Genomic DNA, 24,495 nt, shown 5'->3' with positions numbered 1-24,495 from the left:
AGTGGCAGCCACTTGGTAATCTTCATATCTCTTGGAAAGACTAAAAAATGCATTCACAATCAAAAACAATAAAAGCCCCAAGATATAGTTTAATTTGTTAAAGAAATGCATGTTTATTTAAATACACATTCTGTAGCTGTTGACTTACCCCAAACATTTAGGCAACTCAGGCACTGTTTTATATGCTGGCTTGTCATTGAGAAGAGTGAGATGAAAAGAAAAGACACCCCCAATCATAATGTCACCTTCTTTCGCAAACTGAGGTGACAAGAGCCATCCCTGGATCTGGCATTTTGGCTCTTCTGCACCCATCACAAGAGCAATGAATATCACTCCAAATAATAGCATTTCAATGTGATGCCAAAAATCTAAATACTTTGCAACTCTGACTGTACTCAGTCTTTATGGTGAAGCTTGGCCTATAGGGGCATACTGCAATATGAGAGGAAATGTATGGTTACATTAAATCTTTAACTCTCAAAGGCATTAGCACTCACATGTTACCTCAGGAAAGGAAGATGTCACCTTGAGATTTAATTTAAAACCTTGATTGTATTTCTCATTATAGGTTTACAATTTTTTAATTAAATAAATGAGTGTATTTCCAAGTCACTTGCACTCTATTGTTAGAGGAATGTGTTAGCAGACACAAAACACAGGTAACTTATGTTTTACTTATAATCAATTTACGGCCTTTGTGCTTTGTTGAATTACACAGAAACTGATGAGAGTTGAATGAATCCCATTAACTTGGTATAAGTAACAGAAGGACACTAGGTGGCAGTAGATCGTGTTTTATTAGGTGAGCCATCCGGCCCCTAATTGTTTATGCTAGGATAGAAATCAATTACTTTAACTTTACTTAATAAGAGCCTTCATTACTTTACTAAACTTAAACCAAACTTTAGAAACTTAAAACTTAAATTCTACTATACTAAACAGTAAACTTAAGAAGCTTAGAACTCAAACTCTACTCTACTGTAAAAACACAAACATAATTAAATTTAGGCATGCAAAAAGAAAAAATTAGTCATTTCGATCATTGTTGCTTCCTGGAGCAGGCACAGTTTGTTCACAGGTCTGTCATGTGTGCTGGTCTTGGTCTGCACACAAACTCTTCTGACTGCCACCTTTGCATCTGGCATTGTCTTAATGACTTGACCCTTTACCCAGGAGTTACAGGGAGTAGCATCTTATAATTACAAACACAATGTACAATTTCTTTATGAACTTGTTGCATAATGAGAGTAGCAATATGTGAATTTTTCTGAAAAATTGCAGGGTGTTTTGCCTCTTCTGGCATAGCTGATTTGCTGAGTCTTTCTCCAATTCTCAATATTCCTTCTTGCAGTACTGAGTCCAGTTTGTTGATTTTGCTACCTTTTTTTACAAGCTGATTTTTGTGCAAGGCTTTAACCTCCTCAGGGTAAGCTTGTAGTTGACTGAGGCGAATAAGTTTGTTTTCTGCTTTAGAAAAGTAATTTATAGACAATGGCTTTTGCCTCATTGTTGATTTATATTCTTTCATATGTTCTGTGATTAGTATCTTTTGTCTTTCTGGACTGTGTCCAGATTGACTGACTGCATATTGAATTCTGTAGCACTTCTTTGAACCCAAGGAACCAAGCTATTGCTTTCTTTAAATTGAACCATTCTGAGTAGTACTCTACAAGTCTTTTTACTGGTTCAGTTTTTTCTTCTACACTTGCAAAATGTGCAACACCCCTTTTGATTTCCAGATCGCTGTTAGTAGACAGGTCCACTTCATCTGGTCTCTTAGACCATTCATGCTCTGGTTGTAGCAGGAAGTTTGGGCTTTGTATCCAAGTCTTACTTTTAATGAAGCTTTCCATTGTCGATCCTCTGGATGCCTGGTTTGCAGGATTTTGTGAAGATGCACATACCTCCATTGCGAGGGTTGTGTGTGCTCTGTTATCATTGTGACTCTGTTGGCAACAAAAGTTTTGTAGCATGCACTTTCATTGGCAATGTACCTTAGTACTGTGGTGCTGTCAGACCAAAAGATTGATTCTTGCAGGGGAATCTGTAGTTCTTGTTTTAATATTTTGTCCATTTTGACTGCAACCACTGCTGCTGTAAGTTCTAACCTTGGTACAGTGACAGATTTTAGTGTTGCCACTCTTGATTTCCCCATTAGAAATGAACAATGTCTCTCATTTTTTTTGTTAGTCAGAAGGAGGTGTGACGATGCGGGTTCAGCTCCATGCTCCCATTGGCTGTTCGGGAGCCCTCAAACCCTACACCGTCAGTAATGTTACCGATGAGCTAGACAGTAAGGCAATAACAATGGAGCAAGTGGATGGTGTATAAAAGTGCAAAGTGCTTTTATTAACAATCACAAACAAAAGAGTGTTCAAATAAATAAAGTGCAGTATCCAAAATTCAATAAATAATCCATCAAAGAAATGTGGAGGTTTAAAATAATTCCAAAAACAATCCTTTAAAAAGACGAGGAGGTTAAAACGTTGCTGGAAACAGTCTTCTAAAAATCAATAAGCCCAGTGCTTCTTTTATACTGGCGTCTCACCTGCTTCTCCAGTTTGGGCTTTGCAGCAGGCGAGACACTCTCTTTGCAGCTGACCTTCAAACACTCACATAGGTCTGGAGGCTGTCCGATCCTAGTTTCGTTCGTACTCTCATCCCAGACCACGACTTAGCTTCTCTCCAAATGACCAGGACTCCCATGCTGGAGATTACATGCCTAAGTCTCCCGGCTCCCGCTGTCTTCCACGGTGAGCTACCATCCTCACTAGTCACTCCTGCTTTTCTCCAAATGATCAGTGGGAACGACTACAATCAACTGCCCTCAGTGTTAACTACACACCTCGCTAGGGCCCAGAGTCCAGCTGCACTCAAGCATGCTCTCGCTCACTCACTCGCCTTCGCGCTCTCTCTCTCACCGGCTTTCTCCTCACTTCCTTCCAGCAACCTCCGTCTCTCTCTTTCCATTCAATCCTTTTTTTGTTCTCCCTCTCCTAGCCAACTCGCGCTTCTATATATTGAGGGAGGTCATAGCAGCTGCAGCACATTAGCAACCCCAGGAACAATCACCGATGGGGGCAGTCCCTCACCTGTGCACTTGGGCGAGAAACGCCCACGCCGCAGACTGCCCCGAGATCTGCTACAGCCACCATGCCCCCTTGTTCAGCCGCGAGCACGGTGATTATTTAAAAAAAAACTGGCCTTTGCTGAGAGAGCTGTGGACCCATAACACCACAGGACAGGAGGTAGGACACAGTGCCATACCCGTTTTCTGAGGCATCTCCAAAATGATGCATTTGTGTGGTCATTATTTGACCAAATCCAGGCGGTTTAATGCACCTGTCTACATTGTAATCCACAAGTAGCTGCAAATCATCCATTCATTTTTTCCATTGCCAAACATACTTAACTTCCACATCTTGATCCCATGCATATTTCTCTTTACACAGTTCTCTTAGAATAAGTATAGCAGGCAATATGACTGGTGCTAAAAATCCAAGTGGGTCATATATTGAACTGACCACTGACAGAATTCCACATATTGTAGCAGGCTTATCTTGCACCTTTACCTGAAACTTGAAACTGTCAGTCTATGTGCACCATTGAACACCTAAGGCTCTTTCAACTGTTAACAAATCATGTCTTAAGTCTAAGTCCTTTTGTTTTATTGCCCTGTCTTCTTCAGGGATGGACAGCAAGACTGCTCTGCTGTTACTTATCCATTTTGTAAGATACAATCCTCCCTTTAAGCATGGGACTTGCAGATCTTTGACCAATTTCATGGCTTGTTCTTCTGTAGCAACTGAGTTTAAACAATCATCAACATAGAAATTATTTAACACAGTGTTAACTGCTTCCTCTGAAGCTGTGCTTCTTAAGGCATTCTCTTTTTCAAGGGTTAACTGTTCAGTGGGTACCTTGATGGCATATCTTTTGTCTAAGATGTCTTTTATGAAAATTTTGTAATCCTCATGGTATGTTGGATACTTTGTAAGTTTCCTTTTAAGTCCAATAGCATGTTGTTCTACAACACAACGATTGCTTGGCACTTTAAGAGTCTCATCTCTAAAGGACAGGTTAATGCAATAATGTCCGTTCAGTAGCCTGAGAGAATCTGAGGCTATGCGCATGAATTTAATGTCCTCCTGTGACATTTCCTCCTTTTCCTCACAACTGCGCTCTGGAAAGTTTGTATTGTATTGCAGGAGTAACATTAGTTATATCTCCATTATTGCTACAGTGTTGACTGAACATCTTTTTAATCTTTCTTTGTTTGAGTCCTTTATCAATCCATTAACAATCCACCCATGGAATGTTTTCACAGCATAAAGTCCTTCTTCTTCACTATGTGTGATTTGCCATGGTTCCATGACTTTGCGGCATTTGTACTTAACAACACAATATTATTGCTTTGGTCAGCATTTATCTGGGGTAGATGCATATCTTTTAGATTAGACAATTTCTTGAGATCTTCTTGTGTAGGGATGTTCTCCCTTTACACTAGTACAGAATTCACTGTGTACACTTCTGGTAAATCAAAAAATATATTTTCTTCTATCCCACAGACTTATAACTTCGTTAAGACACTTTACACATTTTTGTCTATTTACTTTGTCTCTTTCTACAGTGCTGATGTAGATGTGAGACTTTCTTCCAGAAAGATTTAACTGCTCTTGCAAACATTCTGTGCAAAATGTAACTGAGCTACCAGAGTCTTTTTGGAGCATATGTTTCTACACATTTTTCACTCATTTCGGACTTAACTTGAACTGGAGTCACAGCTAAGACACACTCTTTACCGGCCCCGGTATCAGTACAAGTCTCTCGCGGTTCAACAGAAATATGGGCAGAAGAAATGTTCTTCTCTTCTGACATAGCCTTCTCTTCTTTAGGAGGTGTGGCTTTATCGTGTGCCTTTTTCCTCTTTCATATGCAGAATTACCGGATGTAAATGAGAGCATATTTGGCATTTAATCTTTTCTTCACAGTTTTTACTAAAATGTCCTTGTTTAAGGCACTTAAAGCATAAGCCTTTAGATTTCAAAAAGTCAATTTTACTTTCATAAGTTAAATTCTGAATTGCACTGCATTTGTTAAGATCATGATTTTCATTGCAAAAAAGACATTGCTTACTGCTTGTACGTTCAGCTGTCTCTGTCTTTTCAACTGAGGTGTCTGTATCCATTTTTTTGCCTGCAGCAAAACTGCTTTCTCTTAGGACGCCTTTCAAAGGATACATCTCTTGATCAGTCTTTTCTTTTTCCTTCTCGAAGGTATGGCTTTGTAGAGCTGAACTGTACGCGGGATCCAAAGCTGATGTTGTCTGTTCGTCAAAAACGTTCACTGGATTGGCAAGATAGGTTCGCCTGCTCTCTATAATTTCACTATTCTGAACTTTGTAGTGCCACAGTGCTTGTAGGTCTTGAGGAAGTTTGGAGACTTTAGTACAAAGGTTATCACTACTTTCAAATTGTTGTTCGCTTTGTAAATTGGGCATAATGTTTGTACTTCTGCCAAGAAAGTTTGCATAATTGCTCAGGCCTTCTCCAATGTTTGGCTTTATTTGCAGCCACACTTTGTCTTTTCTTATATATGCGTCTGCTTTCTGTATCTGGTTTCCATTAAGACTTTCGAGTTTCATTCTGTCTTTTTCATAACCTTCTAACGGTGACAAGTATTTACAGTTTTTAACAATCTCATGAGGTGAGCCTTTAGTAAACTGAGCCAAAAAGTCCAATTTATCTCACGGATTCCCTATTACTTCATCGATAGCTCTGTCAAATGCTCTTATAAAGTCCTCTTATTTCAAGGGATCGCCATCAAATACTGGGATATTTTTGTGTGGCACATAAGGCACTTGAGTCTTATACTGTTGTTCTTTCTGTTGATCATAGCGTTGTCCATAATGCTGTTGCTGAAAAGGTGCAGGTGCTTTATTTTGTTGATCATAAAGCGATTGTTGAGGATTGTTTTTTTTTTTACGCGGAAAGTCACAAATACTTGGTTCTTGTGGCTTTGCGCTTCTCACATCTGGTTTCCGAGGAATATTATGGGGATTCCAGTTTATCTGGACTTTTTGGGGCTCTCAATTTTGCTTCGGATTCTGCTATAGCTTTCACATGTGCTTTACACTGTGCTTCCTCAAGTTTCCTTTTGTCTTTTAGCTGTGCTACATCCATATCTAGAACCTGTTGCCTTCTTTGGTTCTCTGCTTTGGCCAACAGCACAGCGTGTGCTGCCTCTTGAGATCTGATGGCACTAATTGAAATAGCGGCTGAGCTTGCACTGCATTTAGATTTTGCAAGGATTTGGGAGTCCTTAACTGCAGGGGAAATGTCATCTTTCTTTTTGTAATCCCTGAATTGGTTAGCAGAAAAGTCAGGTTGCTGGTTTAGGCTTTTATTTTGGCATACTTCCCAAACCCAATCCAATGTATTTCCTGAAAATGTATGAAAAGTTTCCATTTTAGCATCAAAGTGCTTTTGTAACATTTTCTGTGTATCTTCATTGCTCTGGAAAGATAAAAGTTTGTCACTTAACTTTTTATATTCCATTCTCAGATTGAAGAACTGATTCTCGATAATTAATTCTATAGTTTCCCAGTAGTTATATTCTTTTGTTGTTGTTGTCTTTGTCCGATTTCAGGTGTGGCATAGGCAGGTTACTTTCTTTAGGCAGGATTCAATCGTAGGATGGTTTTTAACTTTAGGCTGGTTCCGATCTTAGGCAGGTTTTAAACTTTAGTGTAGAGTAAGACAAGGTCAAGCATGGGTAAAACGCGTGTCGAAAGAAATCTCACAGTCCAAAAGGTTGTTTTAAAATTATTTAGTGAAAGTTAAAAGCAAATAATCCACACAAGAATAAAAGAAAAAATAGTTACACGCGTAGAATAAAAGGCAACAAAAAGGAAAAATGTGTCTTCTCTAAACTTAGCTTTTCTTACTTGACTTTAGTTATTTCTGTACTTAAAAGTTCTTTACTTCTTCTTTACTTAAAAATTCTTAACTTCTTATATAATTAAAGATTCTTAGCTTCTTCTTCTGTACGCTTTAAACGTACGGCACAGCACATAAATTAAGTGCTGTTTTCTTACATATTTACTTCACACACTCAAAAGGCCCGCAGGCCGGTTGGCACGGTTTAAAACCTTATGCCTTCCACACCTTACTCATGGCAAGGCTGTCACTAACTAACTATAGTGTTTACTCAAAGCTGTTAGAAATGGCAAGAATAAACCAGTACAATTCTACTTACGAGGGTTATAGGAACCTCCGATACATTATGCATTGTCATCTAGTAAAATATTCATGAATCTTATAGAACTAGCAAAATGGCTCTTACACATACTATGATATCTTCATAAGGGTTCTTGGGTAGTGGAATTGAAAGATAAGGTACTACGCATGTTTTGTTTATTTAAAAATCGACATATCACACTTTGTTCCAGAAACATGAGGTTTGTGAAAGTTAGGTTGTGCTACCTCTTGATCATTTTGACTAGAAAGCTAACTTACTGATATAGAAAATGCCAAAGCAATGTATCCATATTAAGGTTGAACCCTCAGAAACCCCGTTCATTTATACGTATTTATCTTGCTAACTGCATTTTACTCACAGAGCTGAATAATAGGGGCCACCAAGAGGCTATTAAGAGAATAAGTTTAAAACAACAGGTTGCTTTTCCTATTACTGTAATCACAATTGATTTGTTCAGGGATCTTGAGCATGGAAAAGGCACCCGATAAATAAAAAGCATTGTCCATCCATTCTTTCTCGGAACACACTTATTGTATCCTAGCATCAAAGAATATGAAGAGCCAACCCTGAGCAGAGATGTTAGTATATTGAAGGACAAACTCTTATACATTCATACAGTGTTCTTTTAGAATAACCTCTGTACCTAAAAAGTATGTTTTAAGCATATGAGAAGAATTAATAGAGATCAGAGCAAACTTATATTGACAACAGTAGAGCATGTCAACTCCACAGAGACAGTTCCTGAGCTGTGAACCCAGTGTTCTAAATATGCAAGAACAACCACTGCAACACTGTACATCCTTTATTATTGTAATTGCACATAATTGTTGATTATTGTTGTAATTGCACATAATGGTTGAAGAAAGCTCTCTGCCTGTCTTCCACAGACACCTAAAGTTCACACTTAACTTGTAACTGGTCCATCACTCTCCTTCACTACCTATAGCTATATGGATACTGTAAAAGAAAGAGATCTGACCCACTACTACCCTTGATCAGTCTTCACTTATGGACTGCAAAAGCAGACTGATTCGCTGGAAAGGTAGAAAATAGGACAGCTTATCTGACCACATGGCTTTATTAAAACATTTAATGCTATGGCATTTATGATATGTAATAGCACCTTATAATGACCTAATGTTGGGCTTAGTGCCTCAAGACAGTGCAATGTGTGGAAACTGACATTTTATGGATTAAATGGCCATTAGAGAGTTTGGATCTTTCTTCAGATATGTCAGTGCTAGGATGCCCTTTTAATTGACTTTGAACAGCATTCCATATCAAAGTGTGAGAATAATTTTAAGGGTGAAAAGAATCAGGGGTGGCACCAGTCTTGGGCCCTCATTGACTTAGGTTTTTAATTGAAAAATGAAAATTAGCCTACATGGCATACACGCATTTCAATGTACATTTCCTATCAGTTGACTATAAACATTTTCACAGAAAAATCACCAGTGTTAAAGTTTATTTAACTCTTAAAAAGTACTTAGTATGTGCAAATATGGATGTTGATTGTAGAGTATAATTCTGCATAACAAGGTTTAGACAATAAGACTGACTTAAAATGTTGCCAATCACAGCTACTCGAAACACATGACAGTTAACAGGAGGCTATAAACTAGTAACTTACTGAAGTTACTTAGCACTTCTGTTGAGCTTCACTGAATTAATGTGTATAATTCACTGAAGCAGAGTTATCACATTCCCTGAGCTAAAAAAAATAGGACGCAGAAATAACAAAAAACACTGGCAGAGGAGGTGGGGGTGTATCTCTCCATGGAAGTCCAGGGGAGACGGGTTTGATTGTCCATTTGATAACCACTTACAGTATCTATGGTATCACCATTGCAGGTTCATGTGATGTTTGTTAAGAATTAAATGGTAGGTGAAACCAAAAGGATGTGAATTTAAAAAAGTAAACTATGTTGGGAACGATGGACCACAGTGTGAAAAACATGGACAAACTTGTAAAAAATGCCCAGATAGGCACCAAAAAATTGTTAATGGTAACTCTACCCTGAAGTGTTGTTGACAAAGAGCAAATTGTTGTCCATCATTAGTTACTGTTGGGCTAGGTCTTGTTTTATTATTTTTTTTATCATGCGAACAATGTCTTGACAAACAAGACTTTCATTTTTATTAGCAAAAGGAAACAAACAGAATTATAAAATTTGCTGGAGTTTGATATTGGCACTGCAAATTTCGGTGATGCCACAATTGCAAATGGAGACCCCATTGCTAGCTGGTTTTACTTTAGTGATGGGTGTGCTACCAATGCAATTACTTAGTGTGCAGGAAAATCTACATTTGTCCAGCCACCAAATGCCAAAGGATCAGCCAGGTCACAGATTTGACTTATATCCACAAGCCACCAACTCAGAAAATGTTAAACTTTCCAATTTATGTTACAGATAGTAAGGCACTCAAGTTGCTTCTGTCATACAACAGATAACAGTGCGTGGCTGGAATACGGGATATCAAAAGATGGCGATTTTGGCATTTTTGCAATAATCTAGATGCGGACAGATTCACTCGTGTATTGGGAGACTGGAAATGCACGTATAAGGTGCAAGCACAAAATGCAAGGAATGGTAAAATGGAATTGGACTGATTGATGCTATATAATGTATACTGTTCAGAATTATAATGCATATTATTGGCTCTTTGTGCCTTGCAATGGACTGGGTATGTCTATGTCTTATGTATCATCAAACAGTAGGAAGTCAATTTATCTTCACTATTTGTAAGCAGATTAAAATTAGTGTTAATAAAAACATTCAAACTAGACATGCAAGAACACCATTCTTTTAAATGAATGTATATTTAACAATAATAAAAAAAACAATGGGCCCACGAATGACAAATTTAGGCCCACCATTTTATGAAATCCTTGCACCACTACTGATCAGAATGTAGTTTAATCTCAGAAACCAGAAATATGCTCTTATTCTGTCTCTAATCTGTGTGGTGTTTCCCACAGGGGTCTTCCCAGTTATATTTGTGAGAACCCAGAGATTATTTTTTAAATTAAATTACAAAAGGTAATAGAAAAAGAAACTTAAAGAGTGTGTCAGGCTGGTGCTGGGAGCCATTACTAGCAGTTTAAAGCTGAAGATCTTAACAATAATGGGGAGAAGAGTTCTTTGTTTTTTTTAGGAAAGCATTTAGCATTTAGGATATATAGCATTTTAACTGATATAGCTGGGTATCAGGAGTACATTCTTGTAGGGAAGTCATTGAATGAAATTAGTGCCAACCAGGCCAAAATATACAAAAATGATGAATTTCTGAAATTAGGTAGATGGAGAAGAGTAATCAAATGTCCAAGAAAGTGAATAAAACAACAAAACATCTGCAGACACTCTGCATATGCCTTAATAGTTCTTAGACCCTGTCCACCTCGTAGTTAGTTGCCCATCTTACTTCAGAGTAACATTCAACAAGAAACAAACATACAATTCACCTCCAGTCTCTTTCTACTTCCCTCCAAATAACTAAATGTTTGCCGTCAGCTCGCCCCTTGGCTCAGCAACTGGCAGAGAGCAGCCTCCAGATTACACATAGAGGTCATTGGCCAGAGACAGCAGAAATCTTGGGTGGGTCAAAGAGCAAGCCTCTGTAATATGCAGCAAGTTCCTTATATTTAGCACTGGACAATTCTGCTGCCTTATATTGATAGGGGGTTGTTCTTTTATTATACTGCTTGTTACTCCTTGCCACTTCCTAAAGTCCACCCTTTAAAGTAATTATTTTAAGGGCACTCTTTTAACAAACATTTTATTTGCACAGTGGGGCTGGGTAGTCTTTTGGCCTTGAAATCATTGCAGGTTTTATTTTTTTTCTTCAGATTATGCAGTGTTTTTTTATTTTTTCTGTCCTCTTCATCCATCTGACCATATCATTAGACTCATCTTTAAAGACTTAAAATTGATTCTTTATATAAGGAAGGCCATCACAAAGAGCAGTGCCAGACTGGCTAACTGAGCGCCACTTTCCTGCAACATATGAGGACAAAAAATAAAAACCTAACTGTGTTGTGTGCAGCAACAGACAATTAAAAAGGAGGCACCAGTTCAACACATATTGTAAGCAGTGCAAGGCAGGAATGCATGCAATTGGCTGCTTTGAGCGATATCATACTTTGCAGGACTTTGCTGTGTAACATGTATGTGATATGTATGTGAAATTATAGTATGTGAAATCATATAGTATGCAGGCTCATACAACATGCAAGACATTAACATTTGTCAAAAATAAATATTTTTTGTTGATTTGATATCTTAAACCATTGTTTTGTGTTCTTTTTTTAAAAAAAGTTAGTTTTTGGAAAAATATTCAGCCCTGGGCAAAAAGAAACAAAACAAATTAGCCTCTGAAACAGTTAATATAGCATTGCAGGTTCTTAAGTTTTTGGAATACTAAAAATGTATATTTGAGATTATATTGTAATGGCCAGTTGGCTGCTGAGGTGGGTAGACTGGGCCAGGGACAAGATTGAGATTGGTGAGACATGCTAGCAAAAGGAGCACACTTCAGGGAACCTTCCAGATGAAAAAGGAAGGTGGGTGGTGTCTGAGTGCTGCAGGAGTAATGTGGGAGCCGATGTAGGGAAGGATGTTCTCCTTCTTGAAGAAGTGAGGTGTGAAGAAGGGTGATGCTCATCATTTAAGACGTTAAAGAGTTTAATGGGTATTTCCTGTAGCCTAAACAACAGAAAGGTTTATCTAATTTCTGGAATTGTTGTTTTTGTTGGTTTGAAATAAAACACCCGATTTGAGTTTCCTTAAGTTTGTGTGTGTGTGTGTGTTGCTTCTGCCATCCCATTGGTCGTTACAATATTGTTTTCCTGATGAAATGGAATAAAGCATTCTTAGAAGATGTGCAAGAGCAATTTTTCATTGTTATGACCTCTTATACACGCTGACCCCACTGTAGTTCCTTGCGCACAAGTCACTTATTTAATTAATAACTTTCCTCCAGCACACCTTTCTTGTTTGCATCAGTGCAGGATGGCCAAGAGCTAGTATGATCATGTGATTGGACAGGTTCACAGGGGATGCATCATGGACCACTTACATTGCATCTGTCTCTTGCTCTCTCCTACTCTCGCCCTTTACAGTTTGAAGCTTGACATTGTAGCACAGAGTGCAAGTGGTAGGGTTACCCCCCGAAACCCCCCTCCAAGAGTGAATTCCCGCAAATTAATTCAAGGTACAACTGTAAAACAATGATAGTAAGAAATTAATTCAGTTACTGTTTTCCTCCCATCTTGGACCCTGCAGTCAATCGTGACCCCTAGGCTGCAGCCTAGGTTAGACCATTCATTATTCTGTCCCTGATAATATAACATTTTATAAGTTAAATTTACTTAAATAATTTAGACTTAATAATTACAAATGTATAAATTATAAAGCTACCTTTATTTTCATTGAGACATTTTTTCTGTCTCAATTTGTTATAAGGAGAAGCAGAAAGAAACAAAAGGGAAGGAGAGGATCCCAGTGACTGAAGAATAATAGAACTTAATATATCAGCAAATACACAATGTGTGGGAATCTTGATGCATGATTTAATTTATTTACTTAATTTAATGATCATGGAAAAATAAAATTATATAAATTAAATATATTCCAAAGAATTTACGCATTGCCAAAAGATCATCTAGGTGATAAAACAAGTATGTATAAAGCGTTAGAAACACTGCAACGGGACATACACATAGGACAGAAGCAGGTCAAAGTAAAATTTGCCCCATAAGGAATTCCGTAAGTATTTGTTCTGTACAACTTGGTTAGGACTGTCCATGCCCTAATCAAGTCATTTACAGTGATCAAACTCTGCATGTGTGACTGGGATGCATGTTACAGCTTTGTGAGCGTGGTTCCAAAATTACGTAATTTTTCTTAGGCCCATTCATGTTACAGGGCTCCCAGGTGCCATTAGCTGGTGAAATGGGCGCAAAAACATTGCAAAAACTGCTGGTCTGGCATGACATTGCATGCTACATGTGGTCGCACCTTATTAAATATCCGGTACTGTACATCTGAAGTAAAGTACTTCGGTGTATGTTCTCGAAAGAGTTTGCCTCCTTTTGTACACTGTCTGATTTAAAATGTATCCTTTTCATACCATGCATAGTAGCGCATAACATTTAAGTAGTCGTCCAGGTTTTAGACAATAGGTGTTTTGTTCATTGGGTTGTGTTTGGTAAATAAACCACATAATTATGGCTGATGATATTTTTTCCTGGGAAAAAGTGATTCTTCCCAATGAAAGAAGTCCTCTACATGCCCTAAGGAGGCTTATTGATATGTTTAGTCAATTTGAAAGTTTGCTGTGTAAAACACAACTGAACTAACAGGAAATTGAAACAAAGCATTGTCACACACGCATGCATGGGAGGCAGTCTAAGGACATAACTGAGGGTTAAGATGCAAGGGTTGATGAATGGTACTAATGCCTTTTCTCCCTCTTCCACAGACCACCAGAAGGAAAGCCCAACTAGAAGTCCACATATTTCCATTGATAAAAAATGTCCTCCTACAGACCTCTTCCTGTCCTGCACCTATAAAACCTGAACACTCCATTCTCCAAATCAGTCACTGTTTGACTCAGTCTTTAATGACTATTCTAGTTTGCTCTGTCAAATTATTGTGTTATTGCAATACCAGTAACGGTAGGTCAGGTCAATAGTTCAAATGGTTTGTGAGCTACAGGTGATTTAAAATCCTGGACAGACAAACGGACAGCCACGGTAGCGTATTATATAAGAAAATATGGGGTGGATCCCCCAAACCTTTATATTTGTTTCTGTGTTCTTTACAGTATGTAATCATCCCCTGATTTGAAACAAAGCATTCACACTATGTACTGTATATGGTAAACTTATAAACACCAGCTAACTATTCTCTTAAACATTGTGTAGTAGAAGAATTAGTTGATTGATGAATTGATTAATTACTCTGGTCAACAATGATTTTGTCACAGAACAGCTTAGGCGGGTACTTTTTCATTCTGATTTCAGAAATGTACCCAGAATTGTTTGATCATCAATTGTTTTTTTTTGGTGGTGTATTTAGTATATTAACACTTCTAAGGTGTACATTGTTTTTAAAGATTTCAGGATTGAGAGGCTTTTATTGCTGTTGGTGAACATTTTGACTATGTTCGCATCACCAGGCTGAAGTGACTCAAATTCTATTTTTGCCTTAATGTGACAGAAATCTGAAGTTTTCAGGGTTGTGTAGATACAGATATCCAATTTCTTCAAATCAGATTTAAGTCACTTTCATATGTGGTCCTAGACTGGATACATATCCGATTCTTGGCCATGCAACATGAATAAGGATGAGCAGATCAGAATTCTTGTGTTTTTTGCTTATATGTATGGGCTGACCACTGTTGTCATCAGCCAGCACCAGCAGTGTGATAAAACAAAAATGTGAGGGAACTACTTTCTCATGCCCATACATCTCTTGTTGTAGCAGTGCCAGCAATAGCTGTGAAAACAGCAAAAGCTAGCCATCTGGCTTTTATTGGTTTCTTGACAGATGATGAAATGTTTGTCATCCTCCAGAGCAAAATGCAATGCATACATTAGCTTCTAGTGCATCCATTTTGACAGTTTTAATGCCGTGAGTCATCTCTCAAATATGACTTTTTGTTATTGGTGGCACAGATGACTCATACACAGAGGTATCACTGTGCACATTAGTACCATTTTAGAGGCCAGATGCATTTAAATTACAATTAGATATGGGTAACTTGTACTTATGAATGTGAACTGCCAAGACAGGCAAATATGATTTGAGCAAAAAATTGGATTTGAGTAACGAGGCTTGTAATGTGAACGTAACGTTCATATCTTTACAGAAGGACATAAAATAAGTCTGTTGTGCAAGTGTTTATAGGCTGTAACATTTTGGACAATTCTGAGACATGACTCTGCTCCCTGTCTGAGGCACAGCTCCTTGCTAGTTGGTGATCAGATGTCCCATTAATTAGAAGAATATAGATTGGCAATAATAAGGGAACCAAAATAGATCCCTGTAGCACACCTTACGTAATATCATGGATCTCTAATGTGTAATCGCTACAACTCACAAATAATGTTCTTCCTGTGATTTAAGAATGTATAGTTACGTCCATATGTATTTGGACAGTGACACAATTTTCATAATTTTGGCTCTATATGATGCCACAATGGATATGAAATTAAGCAATCATTATGTGATTGAAGTGTAGAACTCAAGGCAATACCAGAAAAACCAACCCACTGTCTAAGGCAGCCAATAAAAATGCTATGATCAATGGTATCAAAGACTGTGCTTGAATCTAACAATACAAGAACTGATGTATTATTTGAATCAGCATTAAACTATAAGTCATTAACTACTTTAACTTATGCAGGTTTTGTATTATGATTTGATCTGAAGCCTGACTGATACTTATCCAGAACCTACTGAGGTAGTTGTATTAATATGTGTGCAACAGTTTAGTTATTACTGTAGTGCCTCACACAGTGCAGAGGTTTATTTTCTGGTGGTAGGTTTAACAGCTTAACCCAGAGGTAGGTATTGCCCTGTTTATTGACAAATAATTTATATTTGACTGGGAAAATGCAGAATTATGTTTCTGGTCAGAAAACTGTTTTAATCCATGTGCATTGTTAGTAAGACCAATTCTCTATTTTATATTTGTTTAGTTCACCTGTGATCTATGTTTTAATTTTTGGTCTGGTTAGCATATAATTTGCATATTTGATCCTCATCAGTTACACTGGTTTCTTCCCAAAGAGAAGCTAATTAGTAATTAACTCGACATAAATATGTTATAACATTCAGTGATAGACTAGCTAATCAACCAGTGTTAGATTCTGTTTTATGTCTGATGGCATGAAAGGATATGGCTCTCCATGACCCTATAGTTTAAAAAGCAAGTTGAAAGGATAGACAGATTAATGGATTAAATAAAATTTACTTATTGCAACCAGTGACTAAAAGATACTTGATACATTTATTTCTTTTGGACCAATGCATAGATTTTATTTCATGCATTAACTTATTTTGAATCAATTACAAAGGTACATTAATTTCAAACAGCTGTTGCAAAATTCCTTATGCCCTTACATATTTATATTTAGTCATATATTTCCAGCAAGGATTTTTGTCAAACATTTTCTTCATGTACTATTGTTTATCTTTATAACTGAAAATTATTTTGTTGGATTCTTACCCATTAAGTGTTTCTTTGTATTATTCTCTGGTTTTAATAATATGATATAACATTTTGGAATAAAAATACAAAAAAGCAATGCAAAGCTTGATGCTAAAATTGCAAATATTTCTACAGCTACAGTATATTTTCCAGGTGAGCTGACATAAGCAGGAATAAAAGTGATCCAAACAGCACAGAATATCAGCATGCTGAATGTGATGAATTTAGCTTCATTAAAATTGTCTGGCAATTTACGTGCAAAAAAAGCAAGCACAAAACATATAATGGAAAGAAAACCTATATATCCTAGTACAGCATAAAATGCAACCACAGATCCCAGGTCACATTCTAAAATAATTTTTTCTGTGGAAGATTTCAGATTTTTATATGGAAAAGGAGGCATTATAGTTAGCCAAAGAGTGCATATTAGAATCTGTACAGATGTAAAGGCAAAAACACTGAGTCTCTGCTGAGCTGGTCCAAACCATTTCATAACATTACTTCCTGGCAGTGTAGCCCTGAAAGCCATTAGCACCACTATTGTCTTTCCCAAAACACAAGATATACAAAGAACAAAGGTGATTCCAAAGGCTGTGTGGCGTAGCAGGCAAGACCAGTCAGTGGGACGACCAATGAAAGTGAGAGAACACAAGAAACAAAGAGTTAATGAAAATAACAACAGAAAACTTAGCTCAGAGTTGTTTGCTCTGACTATAGGGGTGTCTTTGTGAATAAAAAATACTGCAGCAACAGCCAGAGTTACACAAGCACCAAACAACGAGAACAATGCAAGGATTTCACCCATGATTTCTTCATAAGCCAAGAATTCAGTGTCCTTTAAAATGCAGAGGTCTCTTAAATAATTTGATTTGTATTCTACAGGACATATCAGACAGTCAACAGAATCTGGAAAATGAATAAGGCCATTTTTAATTTTAACATACTCACTAGTTACTTTAATCATGAAAGTCACTTAATTATTATATAAATTAATATATTTATACATTCTTAAATTTGTTTTATCCAAGGGTTTTGGGGTGAAGTTTAATTTAAAATGGTACAATGGGGCACTTTAAATATCTGTACAGCTTGTTGTTAATTAAATTATGATGCTTTATTTTACCTGTTGTATTACTAATTTCTCCATCTGCACAAGGTATGCAATCAAAGCAGCAGTTTGGTCTTCCCTTCTGAGCAGCTTTACGTGTGCCAGGATGGCAGCTTTCACTGCAGACTGACACTGGAATCTTGAAGAAGACCAGATATGTAATCTCAGTAACATTTCTTTAAATTAATGCAATCTATGGTATGCTGCAAAGAGACCACTGTATTTGCCCTGAAAGCAACAATCCGGAAGCAAAGATCATTACTACTAAAACAGCCTCTTGAACTTTTAGTATATAGATTTTGGCCATATCTAACTTCCCATATGGAGCATCAACTCTGCCACTTAGTTAATTAATTTGGTCGGTTTAGATTTATGGGAAGCTACCAGCAGTCATAAAAGCAATCACTGCAAAGATATGTGTAAAGCAGTTTTATTTCCCAGAGCAGCTGCATTACCATTCTAAGGCAGGTTGAACTCTTGACCCTAAGACTAACCCTAACCTCAACGTTAACATTTGCAGTGCACCATGCAAAGCATATGTCTCTGTTATATGCGATTTAATGCCAGTTGGTATGGGGATAGTAAAAACAGTGTCAATGATTGTGATGCAACATCTACTGAAATGACAGAGACACACAACTGGAGGGACAAACAGACACTAATCTTTCTATTAAGGTTGATGTTTTGTGTCTTTTAAAATCCTAGCTGTAGAATGCTGTAATTTGACAAGTAAGTTACTCAAAGCAACAAAAAACATAGTAGGTAGAGCATTACAATAATAAAGTCGGTAAGTGACAAAAGAATGAATTAGACCTAATTTACAAACTGTTTCTCAACTGGTTATTCTTCATGACAAGTCAGAATCTCAAATGACACTAAGGCTTCTAAAGTCTAAGGAACAAAATTTGGTGCAGCCATTTACATCAATACAAAAGTTACCAGCAGATATACAAACAGTCTTAGAGCTATAAGCAAAACCTTAATCTTGTTTCTATTAAGTTTTACATAGTTTAGTCATAACCAAGAACTAATTTGACCCATTCAATCAGCTGGGGATTTAACAGCAAAAAGTAGGATTCATTGGATGATAAATCTAAATTTTATCAGCATAAAATGGAATCTCAATAAACACAGTTAAATAATATCACCCAATAGGAAAGGAAGTAAGAAGTAACAAAAGTAAGAAACAAGAGTGGGCCAAGTACTGAGCCCTGCAGAATGCCTTATGTAGCATGGGCATGCACTGATTTTTGGCTGCCTATAGTCAGTAATTGCTGCAAGTTAGCTAAGATTCAAACTACATCAATGTTTTTAAAGACTAAATATAACTCATGGCAATAAATGAGAACAGAATAATACACTGTATCAAAAGACACTGAAGCTTTGGCAGTGTAAGAACAGAACAATTGCCACTGTAGTCTACTCTAGAGCTTTCATCTGTTTTTGCCACCTCAACCATGCTCTTGCTGATTAAATTAAACAAAGCATATTTTGGGGGCTGCACAGTGGCACACACGTCTGCATTGCTCACTCCCATATGAATCATCCTGGGTTCAAATTCCACACCAGATCTCTGGCTGTATGTAGTTTTCACATTCTCCTTGTGCCTTCATAGGTGTTTCTTGTACATTGGGTGCTTCGATTTTCATTCCACATTCTAAAAACCTGTGTTGTTCTTTAGATTGTATTTGACTAGACCTTGTAATTTCTGTCTTATGACCTATACTGCCAGGACAACGCTAAATTGGGTCATATATTTTGTATACTACAACACAACAAAATTATAGAACTGTAAGTTGCTTCTATAAAAGCATCAGCTAAAAGAATTATTGACATTAATTTCATGGCAACAAAAGAAACAAGACCTTGTTAAGTTGTGTGTTTACCTCCCATAGATAGCAGTAGATTATTTTACTAATGTTGTTTCCAAGAAGTCTATTTAAAAAATCCTACTCGATGTTAGACATAAATTCTGGCAGAATTTAAATATAATAAATAAACTTCCAGGATTTTTGGCCTTTACACTATAATGTACCATCTATCCATGCATTATCCAATGCTTAGTCCAATTTTTTTTGGTGGTGTGCACTTATTGTAACTGTATTGGAAGCAAAGTAAAAATTAATTCTGAGAATGGTGTCAGTACTTGTAGAGCATATTCATGTGCCAACCAACCAACTAAACTATCTAAGAAATTCATGTACGGGATGTGCAAGAGAAAACAGACTATCCAAAGAAACGCTCAAACAGACACTGGAAAGACATACAAATTCCACTTTGGTAGTGGCTGGGCTCAGATTCAACCCTAGTTACCTGAATTTGTGGGGAAGCAAGGCTAATCACTATGTCACCATAATATTACAGACAAAAGAAATTTACTAAAAACATTGTTTACACTGATTTATTTGTACTTTTGAATAACTGTTATATAATTTATGAATATGCAGTTTGAACTTACTTGTCGTTTTTCTTCAGCCCAAACAATAATGCTATTGTTGATTTTGAACTGCTGTCCTTCAGGCAAAGAAGCATCATACAGACCAACTGTGATGTATTTTACAGTGCCATCTTCAGTCAGCTGCCAGTTTACTAATTCATATCTTGCAACTGAATCCCCATTTTCATCAAAGTAGACATTTTCTCCACTCTTCGTTATAAAATGTACTTTATTCATATAATGGAGCAGCTAAAAATTAAGATAAATGCAATGTGAGCATTCAGGAGTTTAACATTCAATAGTAAATCTCCTCTATGCATTAATCTACTTTACCTGCCATGGCTGAATGTTCTTTTGGTTAGCGCATGTTTTATTAGCAAAGGGCCCTTGGCCATCCTGGCACATCAAGAGATCATGGAGGGCATATGCAATAGAATAAACTGCTTTGTAAACATTGTTGATAATCCTCAATTCGGATAAATACATAAAGACATGATTTATACCTTGAAGACTTTCAGATCCTGTACATGGATTAATGTTTCCAGCCTTATCCTGAGTAGCAAAGGTGCAGTTAAAGATATTTTCCCACAGCTCATTCCAGCCAGGGGATTTGATTGGATTGATATTCAAGAAAAACTCTTTCAAACCAGGGATTACTGCACTGCTGATGATGAATCCAATTGCCCCACCAAGAACCCTATAATTTACCGGTTTGGCTAAGTTTACACTAGAAACCCAAGATTCACTTCCAATCCACTGTAAGCCAGTAACATTCTGAATCAGGAGCTCCTTTACGAGAATTGCTAAATCAGCAGAGGAGCTAAAGGCCACAATAACCTTTGCTGAAGATTTTTTAATAACATCTACAGTTTTTAAAAATTTGTCTCTTGGATATGTCCTATAAATGGATTCCGAAAAGTCCACACAAATCCCCTCATTTTGGGCTTCTTGCAAAAATGTAGCCATTCCTCCATTCCCATAATCATTGTCACTTCTTATGGCTCCAATCCATTTCCAACCAAAGTGTTTAACAAGTTTAGCTAAAGTTCTGCTTTGAAAGAAATCACTTGGTATTGTCCTGAAAAAGGATGGATACTCCTTTCTGTTACTAAGACAAGCACAGGTAGCTGTGTGACTTATCTGTAGAAATGATAAAGAAGCAAACATAATATATACTAATAAGTACAATATTGACAGTAGAGCATCCCACTGATCACTTTCTCACAATTTGCTAGCCAGCTTTAGAAACAAGATACCTTAAATGAAGTACTCAGAATTGCTTTCCTTTTATTTTTTAATACTTTAACCTTTATGACAGCAACATTAAGTACCATTTTCTAATTAATTTTCTTATGGGTGCCACCAACTTTTGATTTTGTTTGCATTGGCACCACCACTTTTAATTCCTGTTTTTATAGGTATGTACTGCCATTTTCTGTGATTGTTCACTAGGCAGCCATGTCACTTAAGATAGCATCATGCTTAAGATGGTGTCCAAACTTTATTATAAGTAAAAGAAAATTCTCACAAGAGACTTAGTAGTCAACTAAAACTAAGATTTTGGATTATGTGTTTGACTAGTTTTGTAACTGATTTAGAGTTTTGAATTTCTCTGCAAACATTGGCTAACCCGCAGTGTTATTAGTGTACCAACCTTTGCTTTGTGCAACAGTCCTCCTGAAATGATGTTAATAAATTCTTACAAGAGGACTTGTATGAGAGTTCTTGTTGGTCACAACAGCAACAGAATATGGGCAACTGTCTGAATGACCCAAATTGCATTTAATTTTTGATGTCTCTGGAATAGTATAATTGGATTAGAGGAATTGCTGTAATCTCAATCATTTTATAAAGTGTTTCTATTTAAACAATTTTATGCTTAGATTAACATTATAATTGTATAAAGATGAGAGAGATAATGAGTGAGAATAACAAATTAGGAAAAAAAAAACCTAGGGGTGCTGAGTGAACAAAAATTTATACTACTTACGTAATTAAAACAAACTAAATATTGCCCAGTTCTAAAACACTTTTTTTACTCATCCATCCAAACTGTTAATTTCATTAAAGAATCACTGGGGCTAGAGCCTGTCCAGCAGAATCAGATTCAAGGAAATAGTCTGCCTTTAACTTTTTAATCTTACAAAACGCCATTTAAATTAGGAGTCCTCATAACTGAAATGTTTTTCACACATAACAAGTAAAATGGAGTCACTGGTGGAAAAACACACAAGCATCTGGGGAACAGGCATACCCCACAAAGGCAATTCCCTGGAGTTTTGAGTCAGTTGCACTTGCGATGCAGTACCATGCTGCTTTATTTTTCTCAAATTAATTTATTTTGTTAAGTTAGGATAGCTATATTTTTATTCCTTGATTAAACAGGCCCTTTGTAGAATTTTGTATTTCTATACACCAAAAACATTTAGAAGGAGCTCATGATTACTTACCAGGGGTATTTGAAAAGATCCAATAGTTGCAGCTACACCTCTTGTTGTTGATGAATCTGACAGTCCTATAATAGCATCAGTGGCAGATGTTTTGCTGCAGGTTCTGTTTAAATAGACTGTTTCTTCATTGCCATTCACTAAAGCCATTGCTGCACTCATAGCCACAGGCATAGAACTACAGGAATCATATATTTTATATCCCAAAGAAACACCAGGCAGTAAATCAGTATTATTATTTATTTGTTCCAGACAAAACATTATGGCTGCAACTGTTTGAAACTCGTATACATTTAAACTGTAAAGAAAATACATTGTCATAACAAGGATGCTTTTTTGTAACTATATTAACAAATCCATTTCAGGGCTGCATGAAGCTTGAGCCTGTCTGTAACAGTAAAAGGACAGAGAAAATATCCAGGATGCGACATCATTTTATCAAAGAACATAGACAAGTAAGACACAGACACACACTTACACTGCCACATTTAAGTAAAGCTAATTGACCCAACAGTTTTTATTCCAACTGTGAAGGGGAATTCTAATCAAATTAACAATCCCACAAGGACATGGTGAGACTGTAGCAGTTTCTTATGTAAATAAATGTAACTTTTTAAAATGTACTTTCCTCTTACAGTTTTAAAAGTGGATATGTGATATTGTCTTTAGAGGTGACTGTCCATGAATAAACTTAAATGAACTGAATTCAACTATAAACAATTCACATAGAAATCACCCCATCGTAGAAATGAACCTTGAGCTCATGCACTGTAAGTCACTTATAAACAAATGGATGAATGCTTGTATCCAAAAAGGTTTTGAAAGCCTAAAATACTTATATCTTATTTTATAAAGGTTTTCTGTATTGTAGTTTAAAATGATTCAAAACAACTGCACATTTGACCACCCATGCATTTAACCTACATGATATATGGTTTACTTTTGCAAGCAGCTGTAGTGTACCTGGAAAAGAACTAACCCTGGATGGAACAGGGTGACAGATAAACTCTTAAAACTGAATATATTTAAACTACTTTTGCTGAAGCCCTGGTTTTCATTTAATTAAATACCGAGGTAGGTCATAAAGCGCACATCTTAAGAAACAGTTTGTGTATGTGAGCAATAGCTTAAGACAAATTAGCTTTGCCACGTGTGAAATCTAACAGTATTACAATATTGAAAGTTAAATGCCCTAGAATCATAACTAGGACAAGATATCATTTTTAAGTAATCATTCTTTTTTATTTACTAAAAAGAATACCAAACATGAAATGAACACATCATTCTTTTAACACATGACAGTTCAATAAGATCTTTTTTAAAGAAAAAGTTACAGTAATGCTTTCTATTTTGTTCAGGCAATATGGTTGGAGAACTGGAGTTAAAATCACAAGGTTATTTTCAGAAGAGCCCCAATGGCCCATTTCATGTGACATTGTGGATAATTATCTAAATAAATACAGCAGTCTCCCTGCAAAAAAAATGATATTGTATGGTACATGCAATACAGCTTGATTTTACATTCTTTGACACCAAAATGTATTGCCTTTTAGTCACATTGAAATCAGGTCAGTTCCTACTTACCCTTTACAATAAAGAGGTTCCGGTTTGTCATTAAAAGTAGGTTTGACACTCACAAAGTTGTCGTGCAGTGAAAAAATCCCCCCAATTGTAATGTCTCCATCCTTGGAGAACAAGGGCATTTCTGGTTCTCTGTGACGCCTACAAAGAGGCTCTTCTGCCTGTACTAACAGACTAATTGACAAAACTGGAAGGAAAAGCATTTCAAGCCTCAGTTTACTTTTATGAGTGAACACATACAAAACGGCTGTTATTTATATGCTCAGAAGTAATTCTCACTAGTAATTCAGGAAGTTTGTTTGGAGCCCATTTTCTAGCAGAGCAAGTATTCATTCTCAACGGAGAAATCAGACTTGGGGTTTGCCTGAGGACAAAAAGCAATCATACAATAATCACTGGGAGACAAACTGCAGTGGAAATGCCTTAGGAATTGCACTTTGTATGTC

General features: G+C 36.7%; 1 protein-coding gene across 1 annotated transcript; it reads right to left on the bottom strand.

Annotated features, from left to right (window-relative positions):
- Positions 1 to 16,474: 16,474 nt before the first annotated feature.
- LOC120535073 (extracellular calcium-sensing receptor-like) lies at positions 16,475 to 24,252 on the bottom strand. The gene is made up of 6 exons (XM_039762656.1): positions 24,053 to 24,252; positions 22,472 to 22,766; positions 20,355 to 21,161; positions 20,043 to 20,270; positions 17,600 to 17,723; positions 16,475 to 17,382 (listed from the first exon to the last, which is right to left on the bottom strand). Exons 1-6 carry the CDS (start codon positions 24,250 to 24,252, stop codon positions 16,475 to 16,477), a joined length of 2,562 nt encoding a protein of 853 aa, XP_039618590.1.
- Positions 24,253 to 24,495: the final 243 nt, after the last annotated feature.

Source organism: Polypterus senegalus, chromosome 1, assembly GCF_016835505.1.
Source record: "Polypterus senegalus isolate Bchr_013 chromosome 1, ASM1683550v1, whole genome shotgun sequence".
NCBI classification, from domain to species: Eukaryota; Metazoa; Chordata; class Cladistia; order Polypteriformes; family Polypteridae; genus Polypterus; species Polypterus senegalus.
Note: the sequence above shows the minus strand (reverse complement) of the source record. Positions and strands in the feature narration are given on the sequence as shown.

Excerpts from the sequence above, each read along its gene's own strand:
- LOC120535073 (XM_039762656.1), bottom strand. The coding sequence starts at position 24,252 with ATGCTTTTCCTTCCAGTTTTGTCAATTAGTCTGTTAGTACAGGCAGAA. Across the intron at positions 17,724-20,042 it reads GGGCTGAAGAAAAACGACAA|ATTCCAGTGTCAGTCTGCAG; the intron begins GTAAGTTCAAAC and ends GTCTTCTTCAAG. Across the intron at positions 17,383-17,599 it reads AGAAATTAGTAATACAACAG|ATTCTGTTGACTGTCTGATA; the intron begins GTAAAATAAAGC and ends TTCATTTTCCAG.